We start from the raw sequence: 20,555 nt of genomic DNA, 5'->3' as shown, positions 1-20,555 counted from the left end.
CGATGTCAAAAATTGGCGCTGAAAAAATAGCATCCATCTAGCACGTTTACATAGAAAAACAATGTAAGAAGAGCAGAGATGGACACAAAATATGCATTCGGTGTGAACTGCCCCTTACTTTAGTAATCTACTCACTTTGAAATGTTCAACTCTTTATCAGAACCGACAATCCTAAGTGAAAACTGTAAGATTATGAAAGCATCGGAAGCTTTCCAGACCTGTTTTAGGTACAAAGCCATCAAGGGTGGTGCCCTTGTTTTGGGTACATATTTGTACACTTAAGGAGACAAAAAGGTATGTTGCATTCATGCAGAAGTCATTAAAGGTCACAATAGTTAGGTATAATTTGAGACAAATTTATAAAATGTAGGCATGCTCTGAAAGGCCCTACATTTTTTAAAAACGTATTATTAAAAACCAAAAATCAGCACAATGGCACAACTGTGTACAGTACAGCAGGCATTTGTGTATTATTGCAAGAGGATGGAGGATAGAGATTTGCAATCAATGTCTGATTTTCGATCAAGAAAATGTTAATATTAAATTAATTAAAATTAATTTGCTGTATTATAAAACACATAATCTAGAACAAAAAACTAAAACAAACTGTTTCCGTCTGTAATCCTAAAAACAATCACACACACAAACACACATTTTTTTTTCCTCAATGACAAAGAAGACATTCAAATATAAGATGTAGGAGACCTCTCGTTTGCAGAAAAATTACATCTGCAAAGAAGCAGTTGACAATATATTACAAATTATTTGTCTCATCCAAGTACAACAAGCAGAGAAACCCCAAAACCTTTCAAAGTCTCACTTTAACTCACTTATGAAATTAAAGTGGTTGCATACATGTTATAATGGCAAAGGAGCATCTAGAGGGAAAGGGCTTTACTTTACTTGCTGCAGCACAAGCCCCACAAGTCATGTAAAAGTTGTATAATTTGCCACATTTGTATGGCTTAGGACACTGCACATGTGCAATGCATGGTTTTATTTTTAATAATGAAATCTTCTGTCTCAGACACTGTGTTAAACACTGATTTCATAATAAGTGTTAATTACAAAAAGAAATATATTTTCTCTATAATTACTCTGCTGAAAATGCTTGTGTCTACATCAGTTACAAACATCCTTGCATACAAAAACGTAGTCATGACCGTTATCAAACCTTTCACATTTCCATTCATGCTTTCAGTACACTTTCAATAGACTGTTTCTCCTCATCACATTTTTACCCTGTTCTCACTCTCACAACTCACTCACATCAAATTCTTGAATATTACAATATTCAAATTCTAAAACAGTTAAACTGTAGTTATAGACAGACTATAACAAGGGCAATGCATATTTGAATTCATGTCCAGCATTTCCAGAATAAAGTTTTAGTTTAGTTAATTAAAACATTAAAGTATCGTTTAATAAAACGTGTTAAAATTTCTGATTCAAGGCTCACAGAGACAGAAATGTGTGTCTCCACAGAAAGTAAAAACAATACTGACTTATGACTTCTAACAATACTGGTTTCGTAATATATTTAGCTTCCTCCATAACACTTCAGTAAGATGTTACGGATCAGATGCTCTGCTCTTCAGACAAACCCAAATATTGACAATAAAAAGCAAAATGCACTTTAAACCACAGCTCTTCAAACACTGTCTTTCTTCAGATTCATGGAGATGTGTGTCTGGTGGTCACATTCTGAACAGTTAGGTGGTTTCAGCACATCAACCGCCCAGTTCAGGGGCTTGTCCTTCAGGAGCACACTTTCAGAAATGAGCTTTCCCAAGAATCACAATGAAAGAGAATCAGGCTTTGCCCATACACTCAGAAATGTTTTTAATAGGAACTCCTCGTCGTATCACTTTGACATGGATGAACAGAGTGGCGGGAGACAGACTGGAGCCATCTGCTTTTAGCAGGTGAATATGACGATAACCTGGAGGATCATAAACACATACAAAAAATAAAATCAATACTACATAAAAAGGTGTTTAACTTCAAATTATAGTTACAAATGCAATTGCAAAGGCAAGTCGCTAGGTTGGTTTGTCGCTAGGCCTCAAATTGCTTAATAAACTTCAAATCAAAATCACATGACAAAACTACCAAAAAATAGAGAGAGAGAGAGAGAGAGAAAGACAGATAGAGAGAGAGACAGACAGATATAGAGACAGACAGATAGATATATGTCACAATGTTCTCATAGTCCAGGAATGTAATAACACCTAACACACAGCAAGACAAGTTCAGCGAAGTTTCATGAACACCAGCATTAATAACAAAGTATTCCAGCTTAGTCATGTCTCAGTGAACTGTAAGATTGTTTGTCTTTAATAATGTATACGCACAGTTGATGACTTGTTTGATAGCATTCCAAGAAGGACTAAAGCTGTTTTTTAAGCAAAGCTTGATCCTGTTCTTTAGTGTCCTTTACATTTGAAACAATGTTCGGTATTTCCATTATATTACCCAGAAAAATGTATGTCAAAGTTTTTGAACAGCATTTATTGGGGGATATACACTATTAATAGTATGCTTCCATACAGTGGGTGAGAAGTCTTGGGGAAAAAACTAAAAGGCACAGATATCTTCAACAGGAAAGCATGTGTATACTATATACAAAGTCTTATTTTCTTATAAAACAACATCTTGCTGTAAGTGTAAACTAAACTCACACCCACACATACCTGTTCGGAGGCTGGTGAAGGGCAGTGTAAATTGTCCAATAAAATCATTCTTGCTTGTGTGATCGTGATCTTCCACCAAAAAACGCACCAAGGCCAGTTCAGGCACCTGTAACTGAAAGCTTAGAGTGCAATCCCAGCGTGGGTTGAAACCTGCAGGGGGAGACACACACACACACACACACACACACACACGTTGTGTTTCCATGTTTTATGGGGACTTTCCATAGACATAATGGTTTTTATACTGTACAAACTTTATATTATATCCCCTAAACCTAACCCTACCCCTAAACCTAACCCTCACAGAAAACTTTCTGCATTTTTACCTTTTCAAAAAACATAATTTAGTATGATTTATAAGCTGTTTTCCTCATGGGGACCGACAAAATGTCCCCACAAGGTCAAAAATTTCGGGTTTTACTATCCTTATGGGGACATTTGGTCCCCACAAAGTGATAAATACACGCTCACACACACACACACACACACACACACACACACACACACACACACACACACACACTCACACACACACTCACAGAGTCACAATCCAAATATGATTGTTTTGCTTGCTCTGAAATTTTTTTTAAAATTTGAATTAAGTCAGAAGCGTTTTTATTAAAATTCAGTGTAACTTGTTGAATAAAGAATGTCATGGATCATATTAATGTGGCAAAAAAGGTAAGGTGACCAGACGTCCCGATTTATCCTTATTTCATGAGGTTTGTTCCAGTATCCTGGCAATTTACAAAAAAATGTAAATACAGTATGCGCTGGTTTCAGCTGCTACATTGAGAATACGTATCCTTTAATAGTCCTTCTTGAGACTTCAAAAATGTGATCACACAACTAAAAGGGTTAAATTAACCAAACAGAGCATTCATTCTAATGTTTCTATCACACTCTAAAAAAAGGACTTTGTCTTTGCAGTTCTAACAAATTATACAAAAGTGCACTACTGCAATTTAGTAAACACCCTTAGTTCCAATACTGACACAATCTCAACGGCCTCACCATTGTTGTCAATGCGCTGAGTTTTAGCACGAGCCTTATCAATGGAAACTCCATGGATCTCCACCGAGACCTGTGGGTCCACAATGGAGTTGGGCTTGTCAGTGTTTATCTTGGGAAGCTGCTGGGCTGAGATCACCTGTGAAAGAAACAATATACTTCACTAAGTACAGTTAAAAAATATTTGCAAAGTACACAGGAAACTGAGAAGTATTTATTATATTTTTTGTCAAGTTAAAGAGCCTTTCCACAAATTGTTTCGATTATGCAAGCCATGCTATTAAAGATTTGTGATAACAGAGAAACCGGCACTCTTCGCTCTTCTATGCACACAATTAATGAGCAACTATTTATTGCTCTCTTATACACTATGCATCTCGTCCATTGTGTTTTTAAATTCTAAAATACTCAATAATATATACATTAGCTAATAAGTCTTTTAAGCATAACACCGTACTCAGTAAAATATAAAAATTCCTCATTTCAAATGATATATCACATGCCTTTTGAAGGAGTTATTCAACAAAAACTTCAGTGTGTAGACCTTGGTGTAGAAAGCCATCTGCTTACATGGCTATCGGCCTATCAAGTATTTTTGCACTGGGGCACATAAGATTCAAGTTACAGCACTACAAAGATAGAGTAAGAGGTGTTGCCAACCCGTATAGTAAGTTGTGTAGGTGTATGTCCTGGCCCTCCACCTGTGTTCTCAGGGTCAAAGCTGGACTTAGGCTGACACAGAAAGTCAGGTTTGAGCACATATCCACAGGATCCATTGGGCAGAAAGCGTCCCTGGTTCAGATCCATCTGCTCTCCTGGTGTCTGGAAGTTCAGAGCCACTGAAGAACAGAGAGAAGAATGAAGCAACATGAAATGGCTTAACAATCGAATAATCTAAGAATTATTCTCTACATTATGTTAAAGGAATTTTCTGGGTGCAATACAGAATTTAAGCAAAATCGACAGTATTTATGGCATAATGTTGATTACCAGAAAAAAAAAATATTTATCTTAAAAAAATAAAATAAAAGCACAAATGGAGAGGCACTTAAAATGAAAGTGAAGAGGACAATTATGGAAGGCAGAAATGTAAAGCTTATTATTTTATAAAAGCACTTATATTAAATAAGTTTAAATAATCATTTTAGGATTTAAGGGTTAGTTGACATTACATCATCATGGCAAAATAATGTTAACATGCATATTGTTTACATCTTGTGACTCTACTTTTGAAATAGTATTTTAAAGTTTCTGGATTGGCCCTATTCACTTCCATTGTACTGTAAGTCCCTCACTGGAACCCAGATTTATGTTTTTTTAAAGAACAGGAATGACGAGTCAAAATAATTTTTGTGTTAATCAAAACTATGGTACAAATGCTGTCGATTGAGCTTAACTTGTATTGAACCCAAATATTCCTTTTAAAAAAGCTGAGTCACCATTTAACCACATCAAACTACAGCTAATATACCCCAACAAAACACTATAAGCATTTAAAACTGAAGTGTGTTAAAATACTTTTCCCTATTAGAGTGCTCAGTGAGCTCACCCATCTGGCAGCCGGCATTCCACATGTCCTGTGGATCATAGTTAGAAGACTGTAGCCTCTGGCCAGATGGATAAATCCTGCTCAGCTGCCTACTGTTATGTCGAACAAACAGCTTTCCTACAGTGGACAAAAAGCATATGCACACGCACAATCAAGCAAATGCACAGAGACATACAGTATACTCAGGCAACCAAAAGAAGAAAGAGCACATTTGTCTTCAGCTGTTCAAAACAAAGGACTGTTCCAGTTACAAGCTATTTTTATCAGCAAGCAGCGATTTAGTATGCCAAAATGCTTCATTATTTCTTGTATTTTGTGTAAATTTGTATTCAAGTATAATGCTGTCATCCAAATTTTAATTCTTTATTGAACAAATTATATAGTCCTCCTACAGTTTCAATTTAAACAACTAGTTTGCAAAAGGATAGCTTAACTATACCTTTACTGCTTTAAAGTATGAGTAGCTTGTCATTAGGCAAACAGTTTCTGTGTAGCTTCTCCCACACTCTTTATAACATAAACACAAAGGAAACACTAAAGCTGACCAATTGCAAACAAACTACATACAACTTATTGTGGTAAAATAACTAAAGACCCAAAGCATGAAGAACATGACATGATACCAGTGAATATACAGTTTAAGATTGCAAATGTTTGTTCTGTTCATCTCACCTGACTCTTTGATGAGTTTAAGCGCATCATTCTCAGAGAAAGAGGACATCGCACTAGGAGGTCTCTGATTGGCTGTCTCGAAACCATTGAAGGGTACACTCTCACAGTACACCACCAGATCTGATAGCTCTGGACTCAGTTTGGAGCTCACAAGCTGGGGAGGTAAATTATACACATAAATGCATGCACACAATAGAGAAACAATTTAGGCAGTATACACACATTTCCTCCCTGTATACTGTATCTCTGATGCAGTATGTACAGTATCTAAATAAAATACCTGAGCTATGACCATGCTGAAAAATGGACAAAACATTTTATCAAATATTCCAAATGTTATGCTAAACCAAACACATACAGTGGGATCCAGACGTCCAAGACCACTTTAAGTTTTTTTGAAATTAAATTCTTCCCCATTTTTTTAGACGACTAGTCAAATATAAGCATATACGTACCATTGACCAGGTTAACACTTTATACAAAAGTTCAGTTACCTTGCTTCCATTAAAGCACACAAGAAGCTCTTTGGAAATTCTAAAATCATGCTGGGATAACATGGATCATCCGGTTTTGTACAAACTTGTGTAGTCCAGCTCTAATAAATACTGTAATAAAAGTGAAATTAAATTAAGTTACATTTTTTTTTTGTTTTGGACGATTCACATTCTTCTTCCATATCGCCACCAACTGGGCAGGGAGGGGAATTTATAGCAAACAAGGACTTAAATATTTATCTGTTTCTCATCCATACCTATCATATCACTTCAGATGACATGGATTTAACAACTGGAGTCATATGGATTACTTTTATGATGCCTTTATGTGCTTTTTTGGATCTTCAAATTTTTGGTGCCCATTCACTTGCATTGTGAGGACCAACAGAGCTGAAATATTATCCTAAATATCTTTATGTGCAGCAGAAGAAAGAAAGTCATACACACCTGGGATGGGATGAGGGTGAGTAAATTATGAGGGAATTTTAATTTTTGGGTGAACTATCCCTTTAACAGCAAACAAAACAAGAAATTCTGAAATTCAAAAGTTTTCACTCAGATTGTCAAATTGATAATATAATTTGCACTGAAATTTCTTTTATCAAATTAGAAAAATGCAAAGAATATTCTACTTAGTGGTCTACACTTTTGGACCCCACTGCACAATATACAGTATAACACAATTGTTTACTGCAGTATGTCACACAATTACACACAAAACAGTGTACTGGCCCAAAAGTATCTGCACTGTAACAGAGTCAGCGTCAAGACAGACCTTTCCAGGGTCCTTTTTGTTTGAGCCCTTGTTCCCACCCCCTCCAGCAGTTGACTCCTCTGAATCTGAGCTCGATGTAAAGCTAGTGCAGCTGTCAGTCTTGCCCAGCAGACCACTCCTCCTCTTCCCCTTCAGCAGGATTCGCCCCATCAACTCCTACAGTAAAAAAAGGCTAAATATAAATGAGAAAACTGTTCCCCAAAACCAAAAATTCTTTGTCCTTAATTGGGAGATAACAGTTTTAGGAAAATGTGTCAGTAAGAAAGTAATAGTGCTACAACAATAAGAACATTAGAAGCTGGAATGTTGGAATAGCAACACTAAAGCTAAAATAATTAGAAAGAATTGTGTCATGAAAGATGAGTCTTGGAAACAGTGCAGAATGAGGAGGAGAATACTCCATGAATATGAAAAGTTTAAACTATATGAGTATGAGCACTGGCATGTGTTGACTTCTTCCAAATACTTAATAACTGCACATTTCACGGCACAAGAACTCAAACTCTACTGGCTATAGTATGCATTTTTGAAGGAAGCTAGGGTCAGATATTTCTACTGATAATCCTCCAAATGCAAACAGGGATAGGCCAAAAGAAAGAAGAAATCATAACGTTATGATGGGGAAACATACAGAAAGGCACGCTCAGAATGGAATACTACTGTACCGCTTACTGCATGCTTTGTAGTACATACTATGTACTGCCAGCTATTTTTTACAAGTTGTATGTGAAGCAGTATGCAATATGCAATGATATATGTTTCAAAATGTCATATGCTACATTGTTGTCACATGATCTCAATATATAAAATGTTTAATTTAGTGAGTAATCATCTCAGAAATAAATATGATTATTTTGCACATGCATACAATTTTGTGAAAAATCTCAAAGCACTTGTCTGTCTGATCAAATTAAAAGTAAAATTGCATGATAATACTACCAATTACTTCTGTTTCACTGGAAATTAAAGGATGAGTGCATTGCATAGTTGGATACAAAACCCAGCGTAATGTGCTCTGAGTCTCTTTTATACTATTAGCAAATGTAGTAGGTCTTTCAGGTATTCATATGAATAAAAAAATGCATACTGTTAATATACATACATATACATATACATATACATATACTGTACAACAAACAAATAATGGCAAAACATAGATGTGGATAAAACAACAGGAAGATAAGATGTGCTTTTGACCTCAGGTGAGGGCAGCTGTTTGAGGGGTAGATCATTGAGTGGCCTTCTCAGAAGCTTTCTGCCAAGAATGGAGCGAAGGTGCTGGGCCATCACAGCCTGCTGCTCCACTGAGCAATGATTTTCTAGAGACAAGATCAGAGGATACAGAGACGCCTGGAGAGAGGGAGAGGGAGATAGATTTATAAGTAAAACTAATAACTGATAAACACATACAAAATCAACACTTTCAAAAAATGCATGGAATTAAGATGTTTTTTGGACTTACACCATGGTAATAAAATAGCTATTTTAAGTGGAAATATGTATACTATACATGAACAAGCTTGCATACATAATCATTCAGTACCATATCAAAGTACCATAGTATTACAATCTAATACCAGCAATACACACTGAAAAAAATGTGAAACTATAAAATGTTCTTCGTGTCATAAAATTATCTAAATTAACTGGTTTTATTCAAGTCAAAAATATTATTTAACAACACTGAATCAAACTCAGTACATTATGTTAGACCAACACAACTAATTTGAACCTCTCATCATTTACTCACCCTCATGCTATCCCAGATGTGTATGGCTTTCGTTTTTCTGCAGAATACAAACACAGATTTTTAGATGAATATTTCAGTGCTGTAGATCCTCACAATGCAAGTGAATGATGGCCAGAACTTTGAAGCTATAAAAAGTACATACAGGCAGCATAAAAGTAATCCATATGACTCCAGTGATTACATCCATGTCTTATGAAGTGATATGATAGGTGTGGGTGAGAAACAGATTTAATTTAAGTACTTTTTTACTATAAATTATCCTCCCTGCCCAGTAGGTTGCAATATGCACGTAGAATGTGAATTACCAAAAACAAAAGAAGAATGTATTATAGTTAAAAAAAGGACTTAAATAGAGCTGTTCAGCTAGTCCAAAAACCCAGAAAATAATTCGCCATGGGTTTCCTGAGGATTTTCTTATGTATTTTTAAAATGGCTTTTAAAATGAGTAAAATAAGGTCTGTAGTAAACATTACTTGACAATAGTGGACGTTTTGTTCTACAACATAATTAAACACTTTCATACCTTAAATGTGAACTTTTAAACCATACTGAATTACAAACTTAAAAAAAAAAATCAAGTTTGCGGTATTACTGTGTATAATATATGTTATATAACAAAATGTCTTTGTATTGTCAAGTAATGTTTACCACAGACTTTTATTTTGCTCATAAGTAAAAAAAAAAAAAAATTATAAAACCCATAGGAAAATCCTCAGGGAACCCATGGCGAATTATCTTCCAGGTTCACCTACAAATTGATGTCATGGCTGACCAGCTCTATATTGAACTGTTTCTCACCCACAACTATCATATCAATTTTACTGGAGTCATATGGATTACTTTTATGCTGCCTTTATGTGCTTTTTGAGCTTCAAAGCTCTGGCTGTCAATCACTTGCATTGTATGGACTGACTAAAAATTGTTGTTTGTGTTCTGCAGAAGAAAGAAAGTCATTCACATCTGGGATGGCATGAGGATGAGTAAATGATGCGAGAATTTCATTTTTGGGTGAACTTTCTTTAAGGTAACAATTTAAGTTTTTGTAATGCTTCATGTATCTGCACCTTGAAGGCATACTGAGCGATGGTCTCTATGACTTCTTTAAAGAGCACTTTAGAGGTGAGCGTATGTCCGTGGAAGATCATGGGTTCTCCTTTATCACCATCCCAGCAGTCCAGCTCAACACAGCGACAACCCTGATTAAGAGCTCTAAACACACACAAAAACACATTTGCATCAAACCACAAGCTCACAAAGACAGGGAACAATAGATGTAAACATGGTATGGGAATTATGTTACCCAAAAATGACAATTCTGTCATAATTTACTCAACTCGTTACAAACATGTATGACTTCCTTTGTCCACAGAACACAAAGGCGATATTAGGCAGAATGTTTGAGGCTAAAAGACTCAGTAAGGCAGCCATTCTACCTAATATCTCCTTTTTTGTTCACGGAAGAAAGTCATATGGGTTTGGAACACCATGGGGTGAACTGTCCCTTTAAGTGCAGTACTGATCTGTATATTTCTGCATGCAGTACTTGACACAGACCTTTGTGGTGCTGGGTGTTTTGATAATGAGACATGTGTTTGTTTGTAGGTGCTGTACCTGAATTAGACCTCTGTAGATGTCTACTCAAGACTGTGACCTAGTCTGTCCCAGTTTATAATTAGAAGCATGTTTGTTTGTAGGTGTTTACCTGATATAAGGCTCTGTGCTGCTGGCACTGGTGACCTGATCTTTAGTGAGGTAGGTATTATGAGAGGAAGAGATGTAGTAATCAGCCAGTGGTCTGCTCATATCCTGATACACGTGTGCATGATCAGGGTTGAAAACATCATTCTCTTTGGATAGCATGTACATGGTGAAGCCGTTCTGAGTCATGAATTGATTTTTCTGGGCTGAAGAACACAAGAAAAATATATTATTCAAAAGCTAACACAGTTTAACACAAGATTCAATAGAGTAATTGTTTAGTACATATTTTGAAACATTTTACCATATTACTTCAGTATTATCACATTCTATACTCAGCAGGTGACAGAAATAATTTATGTGTAGTTTGTCAGTTATGAAGGACAACAACTTATGACACACTTCACAGCTATATGGTCGGATTCGCTGCTCTCTGAAATAGTGGAAGTCCAAGGGAGTGGTTTTTCCATTTAATGTTGAACCTGCTCTCCAGTTAGACGTCATCTACTCATTTAAGGAGGTTGTTGAGGTTGTTTAGCCCTTTTTGTCATTTTGGACAGTATGGACAGTATGTAGTAGAGAAAAAATTACGGGGGAACAACTAATTAAAAATGTGAGATTCAAACTCATGTCACTACAGCTAAACTTGTCTAGGCACATGCATTTAACTCTGTGCCATGGCTCAAGAGAATGGGCTCCTTTTGTTTCTTGTGTAACAGCTGTTGTGCTGTGTGTGTGTGTGTGTGTGTGTGTGTGAGAGAGAGAGAGAGATGGAGCATGAGCATCATCTGTTGCCACACCCAAGCAGAGATGCTGTCAGCTTTCCGAAGGCCGGGAGCTTTCCTTATTTCACAGGAGTCAATCACTATAGAAACCGCAATGTCCTCCCTCTGCCATTTTAAACAGCACCCATTGTGTAATTAATCAGTCAGTTGTATCTCTCAGCTGTGATGAGCTGTAATGCTGAAGTTGTTAGTTTAAAGCCATTTAAAGCTATTTCCTAGGTTTTGTAGTTTAGTATAGTAAGTGTAGTAAGCGATCACGAAGAGCTTGTTGTATGTAAATGGCTGATGCAGATTCACTTCACGTCAACTAACTGGCTCACATTACACACAAAAACTTTTGCCACCATCTGCTGGCTAACATATGTAATGTCAAAAAATCCATGGTGTGCTGATTGACTCCAGTCAGACTTCCAAAGCAAACAATTGCCCCGGTTGCTAGGGTGGGTAGACATCCTTGTGGTAGCTATAATGTGGTTTTCACTCTCAGTGAGGAGCATGGTGAATTGTGCGTGGCTGCTGCAGAGAATAGCGTGAAGCCTCCACACGCACTAGGTCTCCGCTGTAACACGCTCAACAAGCCACGTGATAAGATGCGTGGATTGACAGATTTTTATCACTGACAGGGAAGCACTGTCAGAGATTCTTTTATTTATAGAGATAACAACCTCCGTGGCTCTATCATAGGAGAGAGCGTGTTATGACAGTACCGCCCATTGAACGTCTATGAGATTGCCGCATTAAGATGTTTGATGCTACGCTTGTAGGCTCCTCTAGGTATAAGGGCTCTGGTGATGTTTTGTGTCTGTTTGTGGCATGTGCGTCAGTGTAATGTCTCCGGGTGGACACATTGCAAAGGTTCCGCACTTCACACCAGTGTTTATATTGTATTAACAGTAAATGCATTAATTGCAATTTACAGAAAAATTTACACGTTAAACTTTTTTAATGAATCACATGTTAAGGCGTTATTCTGACATCCCTAATTATTACTATTAGATGTAAAGTGTAAGAATATTCAAATGTGAAAAACTCATTTTTCACAAGATCTGTCAATATGTAGTATATTATATTTTTTCAATGTAAAGAGGGCAGCTTTTAAACTCCTGTGGGTTTATTAACATGCCATAAACACTTAGTAAGCACTAATACATGATAACAATCTGAGAGGATGGTTGTGTACCCCAGTTATTAAGCTCAAAAGTGTTGATAAGACTCTGCGCATGGGCCAGTGATGCATTCTCGCCCTGGTCACCGAGAAAATCCCGCAGCTCCATGGTGGTGAGAACACAGCCGTTACTGGAGTAGTGCCTGAACACTAAATCAAGCTCTGGCCTGCGCATGAGCTCACGACAGAACTCCTCAATCTCCACGTGATCCAGCCGCCCATCACATGACCGATCACACTTCTACAGAAAAGAAAGGGAGATTGTGAAAATCAAATATTTTCTGGGATTTATTTATGGTCAATTTTTAAATAAAACGTAAAACTGTACAAAGATTTACTTTAAAAAATATGTAAACAACTTTATTACATTTTACAAAACAGCATTTTATTTTAGAATGTTGTGGTTAGGGAGGATTGCTTGAAATTCTAGTTTAAAGCTGTTCTACGGAACTTCTACGGCATTCTCTAGTGACATTTGTGGTTGAAACAAAACATTGCAAATAACCTGAAAAGGAACATTTTACATCAGAAGTAGAAGATGACTTTAAACGATGGACCAAACTTCCACTCACTCTCATTGGATGAATCGCCTCAGTTAAAATGAAAATATTACCTCAGATTAATTACCTGTTCTCAATGCTTCCCACCACTCCTACTGACAAATGGTTCAAAACGTTAGATTCATTAACCACTCAATTTTACTGGAAAAACAAAAAACCTACATTACAAAATAGGAAATCACAAGGAGGCTTAGAAGCACCAAGTTTTCTTTAATACTTCTTGGCAAATCAAATACAATATTTATTCAGATGGACCCGAAAGCATAACTTCAATAACCCAAGGCTAAAACTAGAACAAAATCAATGTACACCCACGTCACTTGCTGATCTTACCTTCTTACCAGCGTCAATCAAGAAATTAAATTACTGTAAGAATATTACAATCTCCTCAACTCTCACAGCCTGGTGGAAAGTTAATAAAAACACTAAATCATCACTAGCACCATGTAAATACACCCCAATCTGGCACAATCCGGATTTCAAACTGCATAACGCCCCTGTCTATTTTCCATCATGGCAGCACAGCAGAATCACCCACCTCCACCACCTATTCGAAAACAACCAACTCATATAACTGAATACACGAATCCAGAGGTATGGGGTTGGGAAAGCCAGTTCCTCCACTACCAACAACTAAAATTATTAATTAAATCCAAAATTAGCATTACTAATAACACACTACAAAAATTACGTGATGAGATATCAAAATTCACAAATCCAAAAAAGATTATCTCCAAACTTTACAAACTCATATTTAACATAGATACTTCCATAACACTCCCGACTACAAAATGGGAAAATGATGAAGCTGTTTCTCCCAACTCATATAACTCTCCCCAGATCTGGACACAAATCTGCAATAATATTTCTCAATGACCACCAACACAAACTTGCAACTCATACAATATAAAACTATCCACAGAACACACATCACACAAGACAAAATGTTTAAAATGGGACTGGCCGATACAGGTATTTGTTCACAAAGCACTGTAGGTAACACAGATAATAACCTCCATGCCACTTGTACATGCCAACCAGTTCACTCCCTCTGGTCAGCAGTAACTAACAAACTCTCTCAGATCTTGGGCTGCAGAATTCCATTGTCCCCATCACTATGTCTACTGGGTGATACTACACAAATTACTCTACCAAATAAATATAAAAAACAGCTACTCATTTCACTAACTGTCGCTAAGAAAGTAATCTTTCAAAACTTGAAATCCAAGAATTCTTGTCATATCACTCACTGGATTAATCTACTCACAGAATATATCTCAATAGAAAAAATAACCGCTTACAAAACAAGTAATATATCAGCCTTTAATGAAACATGGGATATATTTGTAACCTCTTTCAAATCAAATCCACCCCAAGACCGAGGCCACGTACATATCCACAGACCCCAGCTAAAACATCCAATTCCCAAATAATATAATACATCATACCCAATAAGCACATTCACAGACAATTTCCCCTTCCTTCTCTATTACTCTCTTTATATATCTCTTAGCTTATTATTTGTATTAGCAATGTTGTTGTTTCATTTTGTTTTTCCATTTTCACCACTATCTTTCTCTTTTTGTCTTTAAATTGTTAACATCCACACCCAAATCTTATGCACACTGTTGTCTGCCCTGTGATCACTTCCCTTAATTCCCTGCTCTTATCACTGCCAGCTGTCCCTCATCCCTAAAGACTAATGAGAACATTAAACACAGGTGAGGAACAATGAGGGACAGCTGGCAGTGATAAGAGCAGGGAATTATGGGAAGTGTAGTCCGGGAACAGATGACGGGGGAGAAACACAGGGCAGACATCAGTGAATCGTGACACACACATGCATACATACATACATACATACGTACTATTTTGTTTATTTGTTATCTTATTTTTCATATTTTTCCTAACGATTGTCTGTTCTGAAACATGTTATTATCATGTATGTTCTAACATATATCAGTCTTTCCACTAAATGTACCTCCAATCTGTTTGATTCAAATCAAAATAAAGTTGTCCTCCATCAGTTGTGTTTTATGTAAAAGTTTACATTTTACATCAACACAACAGGCTATCAACACTGTGCTTAACCCCAGGTAAACATCTTTTAAAACGCTGCTTTTAAACCCGGGTAAAGCAACGTTACACACTTGTAATTTTGAAAGGGGGGTTAGCACTGCTTTTTACCCGGGTTACGAAGCCCTGCTCTGGAGCAGGGATTGCACCACATTTGCAGGCATAACCCCACATTGCGGAGCCAAAGATGTGCAGAAACGATGCAGTGTTAAAATGTTTCAGAAAGTTGTTCAATAAAACACTAATTTAATATGCATGCGCTTAGCACAGACACTAAAACTTTCATGTGCTGTTTGTGTTCTACCTGAGGGAAACTGGTAAGTGTCTAACAGTAATGGCATACGCGAGAACTGCCTTGATGAAGAGACAGTATTCTGTATTTAAATGGCATATATCAGAAGACAAACAGAGCTGATTTGCTTGTTGACATTTCCACAGAAGAGCAGCTCTACCGACAGGTGCGTGTCCATCGTGAGCTGTAAACTGGAGCCCACACATGCCCATAAATTCAACACTTCCATCTTTGGCCACAGGGGGCAGTGATTTGTTTTTCAGTAAGCACAAACAGATTTCAGCAATAAAACTTGAATCCTACTGTTGCAGAATTCACAGTGTGATCAGTCTCCTGCAGCCATAGAGTATACAATACATTAACTCTTCAAGTCTCTCTCACACACACAAACCTTAAAGAGGGCACGTGCATACTGTTCGTTCAGGTCAATGTTGATCAGCTGTAGCAGGTGTTTCACCTCGTCATAGCTCATCTTCCCATCTTGGTTTTCATCTGCACGTCTCAGATAGCCTCGAATCCAAGTGTGTGGAATTAGGGAAAAATATGCAAAATGATTTAACAGTATTACGCTGTTCGGACTGGGTCTTTTTTAAATGTCTGGTTCAGATTTCAATACAAAGTCTCTGCAGACCTCTATATTTTTGTATCCAGATATTCTAAGTGGCAACTCATATCATGGGAATCCACCCTGTCAAAGGACAGCTAGCTAATTTATAAAGATGTTAACAAATGTGCAGTAAACATTTTTTAATGTCCATGTAGTCTAATATAAACAGCAACAGTATAATATAATGAAAGATAAGAAAGAGCTAAACAGAAGAGAACAGAGTGAAAAAGAAATATTAGGGAAGAGAAAATTAAATTAAGAGAGATAGAATGACAGTGGTTCACAAGTGCAGTGGAGTGGCTTGCTTGTACTGTAGATATCTGCAGCTATATATGGTCTATATTTCATCAACTCTTGCTGGCTTTACTAGTCTGAGCTGTGCTGTGTAGTAAGGGAGAGGCTGTTTACATGTGGATTTATATTTCCTAATGGTCACTAAGAAAAACCAGACGTGTTCTAAGTCTTATGTTGTGTATAAAATGCAACAAATTACACTATTCTACAGGGAATATGTCTCTACATGCAAAAAACAAAAAACAAAATCTGTACTAGTGGTTGAACCCCTTGAGCAGGCATAGCTGTAGTAGGCCATAAGGATATTGGTCGAGCTTTTCTTTCTGGCTCATGTTGGAGACACGGTCTTGAAGCTTGCGAATGCCTCTAACCCAGTGCTCTGCTTCCTCCTGTGTGGGACAGCAAAGATCCAGGCTCTTCCTGGCTCCACGGAACACCACAGTGAAGCAGTGTGTCTCTGGAACCAAACCTGCCATTTGCCTCAGACACTCAGACTGACAGCCCTCCCGCACGCACTCCACCTCTGTCACAGAGACTGAGAGAGAGACAGAGCGAGAGAGAAATCACACACAAATGAGTGGTTGGAGAGCTAATGCTATTATCATTACATCATCTGTTCTTTACAAACTCTAACATTTCAATAGTTTTTTCCAATGCAGGTTCTGTGGTATGTGGTATTAAACATATACATTACATTAACATTTAGCAGATGCTTTTATCCAAAGCGACTTACAAATGAGACACGTAGCAAGCAATTTGTCATACAAAGTTTAACAACATCTGAAGTATACGACTTCCAAGTTCTCATAGTGGCTGGAGTAGTAAAGATGCCAGCACAGAAGAAAGAGAAAGACAAGGAATTTATTTTTATTTTTTATTTATTTATATATATATTTTTGCAAATTAAGTGCAGTTTAAGTGCAGTATTAAGTGCAATTAGTGTGGGTTGGTTAAGTGCTCAGGGAACAGATGTGTTTTCAGTTTGTTCTTGAATGTTGAGAAGGTAACAGCAAATCGTGTGGAGGTTGAAAGTTCAATCCACCACAGAGGAGCAGAGAAAGTGAACGATTTTAAAACAGACTTTGAACCTCTTTGAGAAGGGACCACCAGTTGCTCATTCATAGACCACAGAGAGCGAGTTGGAGCATAGACCTTAAGAAGTGAATTGAAGTAAGAGGGTGCAGTTCCATTGACTGTCCTGAAGGCCAGAGTCAAAGCATTGAACTACAGGTAGCCAGTGGATTGAAATCAAGAGTGAGGTGACATTTGAAAACCAGAAAACCAGATGTGCTGCTGCATTCTGAACTATCTGCAGTAACTTAATTGTGTTAGGTGGAAGTCCAGCCAACAGAGCATTGCAGTAGTCCAGTCTTGAAATGACCAGAGCTCGGACCAGGAGCTGTGTAGCATATTCAGACAGGAAAGGCCTGATTTTCTAGATGTTGTAAAGGGCAAACCTGCAAGACCAGGCAGTTGATGAGATGTGTGCAGTGAAATTAAGCTGGTCATCTACCACCACTCCCACATTCTGGGCTGTTCTGGTTGGGGTTAGTGTAGTTGAACCAAGATGAATAGTGAGGTTGAGTTGAACATATTGGTTGGCTGGGATCACAAGGAGTTCTGTCTTGGCAAGTTTGAGCTGAAGGTGTCGTTCCTTCATCCAGGTCGAAATGTCCAAGAGGCAGGCAGAGATACGAGCTGACAAAGTAGGGTCATCAGGCTGGAATGACAGTGTAAAGGGGTTAATGGACAGGAGGAGGCGAGAACTGGCTTGACAATGTAAATAATAGTTTCATGAAGAACTGAACCATAAGACAAACACACACAGGTGTCGGGCAGCCCAATTAGGGGCCGGGAGTGCGGAATCACGACCCGGCCCCTCCCTCCGCCCTGCCACAGACAGGTAGAGCTGCACATCATCTGAATAGCAGTGGTAGGAAAAGCTATGTGCCTCAATGAGTGTCTGAGTGTTATTGTGTACATCAAGAAGAGGAGGGGTCAAAGCACTGATCATTGAGGAACCCCAGAGGTCAGCTGGTGTGTCTTGGACACCTCTCCTCTCAAGGAGACCTTGTACAATCTGCCAGTGAGATATGACTCAAACCATCCAAGCACAGTTCCTGTGATGCCCAGGTCAGAGAGGGTGGACAGGTCGATCTTGTGGTACACAGTATTGAAGGCAGCAGACAAGTCAAGGAGGGTGTGGAAGGATGATTTGGAGTTAGTTCTCGCCAGTCGCAGGATTTAATCTAATGACAAGAGGGCAGTCTCCATTGAGTGTCCTTTTTTTAAGTCAGACTGATGTCTATCGAGTAGGTTATTCTGTGAGAGAAAAGCAGACAACTGGTTGAACCCTCTCAAGAGTTTTAGACAGGAAGGGTAGGAGAGAGACTGGTCCGTTGTTGTCGACTACTGTGGGGTTATGTGTTCTTTTTTTAAGCAGTGGGGTTATTTGAGCCTGCTTGAATGTATTGGGAAACATTACACAGAATTTAAATTAACTAATTAAAACATATTGGGCCCTATTTAAAGAGTGCTAATGCTAAGTGCAGCCCTATGCCATAAATCATACATGCAAAGTCAATGGGGATGGCCATGAAGTTTTGGTATTTCCATGCAAGCATACATTAAGTCTAGGCACAAGTGGGTTTGGTGAAATTGCGTGCGCAAAGTGCTAATTGGCTGGGTCAAGAGCAACTTAATTTTGAGGTTCTTCTCCAGCACCATATTCATCTTATTATATAGTCCATTCCATCAAGCACCAGATATATAAACAAAGGCACATTTATAAGAAGTTGACTGTATGCAACGAAACAGAAGAATGGAAATACTGTATGGGCGTGTGTTCTTTTGTGCATTAACTGTGTCCTTGAATGTCAGGCATATTTCTAGTGACATGCTCCTTTTATACGCATAGAAACTGTGGTTTGCTCATCAGGATTTGGATTAATGATCTATTAAATTGTAGAGAATGTTATTATTATTAATAACTTAAATCTACTGACACACAAATCAAGGCTTGTATTAACCTTGTGATTGTATTGGAACACCTTCATGTCTACCAATCGATTTTGATTTTGATAAATGTTATTAATTTATTGAAACATGAAAAAATTAAACCAAAAAATTCAACAGGTGGAAAAATTCCAAGACAAATAAGATCATAAATACAACTGTAAATATAAACATAATAATAATAAATGAAAAATAAACAATGACCTAAATATAGTTTAACAAAAATCGTACAAATATTTGTTTCATAAAACAGCTACAACAGTGATCGTCTTGGACATAATTTAATGTTCCACAACATTTTCAGAGTTTGGACATGAAATGTATTACCACCTGTTGGTGGAATCTCCAAACTGCAAATGCAGGATATAAGTTTGAATTTGAGCTGCAAAAAGACCTGCTTTTGAAATGTATTACTGCTATGATCTAATTCTCAGGAAAATAGCAAATTCAACTTCGCGCCACTTGATTTACTTACAATACACCCACAGTTTGTGCACATACACCCACAAACAGGGGTGGCTCTAGTGGACATCTGGAGGGTAGCACAGAGACATCCATGTATGCATCATAATACACGGAATACACTTTCAAATATGTTTAAATGTTACATAGGCAAGAAGTCGTTTTTTAAATTAAGTAAATATATTTCAATATTGTTTGTTAAAGAATACAAAACACAAAATGTTTGCCTGAGCATAAAACGAGTTGGATTGAAAACGTTTTAGATCTACCAAATGCTTTATTCCACCACTGTAGTCAATCATCTGCAATCCTCCTTAATAATACTGCTGTATGCTATTATCATTTGTAATCAAACTTATAGGCATAGGCTATATGTCTAAAACCTTCAAATCCAGAGCCATGACACCAAGCTGTTATTCCTATTAGAAACCTACCAACAAAAGATCCACAAATTATAGTACCTTCATCAACAAAAATGAATGACCACAAAGTGAGTATACCAGACTTCCCAAGATGTTAGATTAACAAACAAAAATACAGTACATCTGTGCCGCAGCTTGCTGTTGAAGTTCTGATTCCGGCTGAGGCTATTTTACTTCTTCTTTTAAAAATGTCAATGTCAATATTCTAATAAATCTCCTCACCAAGACAACTACA

General features: G+C 37.4%; 1 protein-coding gene across 1 annotated transcript in view; it reads right to left on the bottom strand.

Annotated features, from left to right (window-relative positions):
• Positions 1 to 358: 358 nt before the first annotated feature.
• Positions 359 to 20,555, bottom strand: part of plcd3a (phospholipase C, delta 3a) — a 41,120-nt gene continuing 20,923 nt past the window's right edge. The window contains exons 3-15 of the mRNA XM_052139230.1: positions 16,728 to 16,956; positions 15,912 to 16,041; positions 12,608 to 12,833; positions 10,647 to 10,848; positions 10,009 to 10,153; positions 8,392 to 8,544; positions 7,195 to 7,350; positions 5,926 to 6,079; positions 5,254 to 5,370; positions 4,365 to 4,543; positions 3,708 to 3,843; positions 2,694 to 2,843; positions 359 to 1,942 (exon numbers count right to left, since the gene is read on the bottom strand). Of these exons, the coding sequence (XP_051995190.1) occupies positions 1,812 to 1,942; positions 2,694 to 2,843; positions 3,708 to 3,843; positions 4,365 to 4,543; positions 5,254 to 5,370; positions 5,926 to 6,079; positions 7,195 to 7,350; positions 8,392 to 8,544; positions 10,009 to 10,153; positions 10,647 to 10,848; positions 12,608 to 12,833; positions 15,912 to 16,041; positions 16,728 to 16,956 (2,108 nt within the window). The 3' untranslated portion in view covers positions 359 to 1,811. The remainder of the gene's footprint in view (positions 1,943 to 2,693; positions 2,844 to 3,707; positions 3,844 to 4,364; positions 4,544 to 5,253; positions 5,371 to 5,925; positions 6,080 to 7,194; positions 7,351 to 8,391; positions 8,545 to 10,008; positions 10,154 to 10,646; positions 10,849 to 12,607; positions 12,834 to 15,911; positions 16,042 to 16,727; positions 16,957 to 20,555) is intronic.

Source organism: Xyrauchen texanus, chromosome 12, assembly GCF_025860055.1.
Source record: "Xyrauchen texanus isolate HMW12.3.18 chromosome 12, RBS_HiC_50CHRs, whole genome shotgun sequence".
In the NCBI taxonomy this organism is placed as follows: domain Eukaryota; kingdom Metazoa; phylum Chordata; class Actinopteri; order Cypriniformes; family Catostomidae; genus Xyrauchen; species Xyrauchen texanus.
The sequence above is the reverse complement of the archived record's forward strand: the minus strand, read 5'-3'. Positions and strand labels throughout refer to the sequence as shown.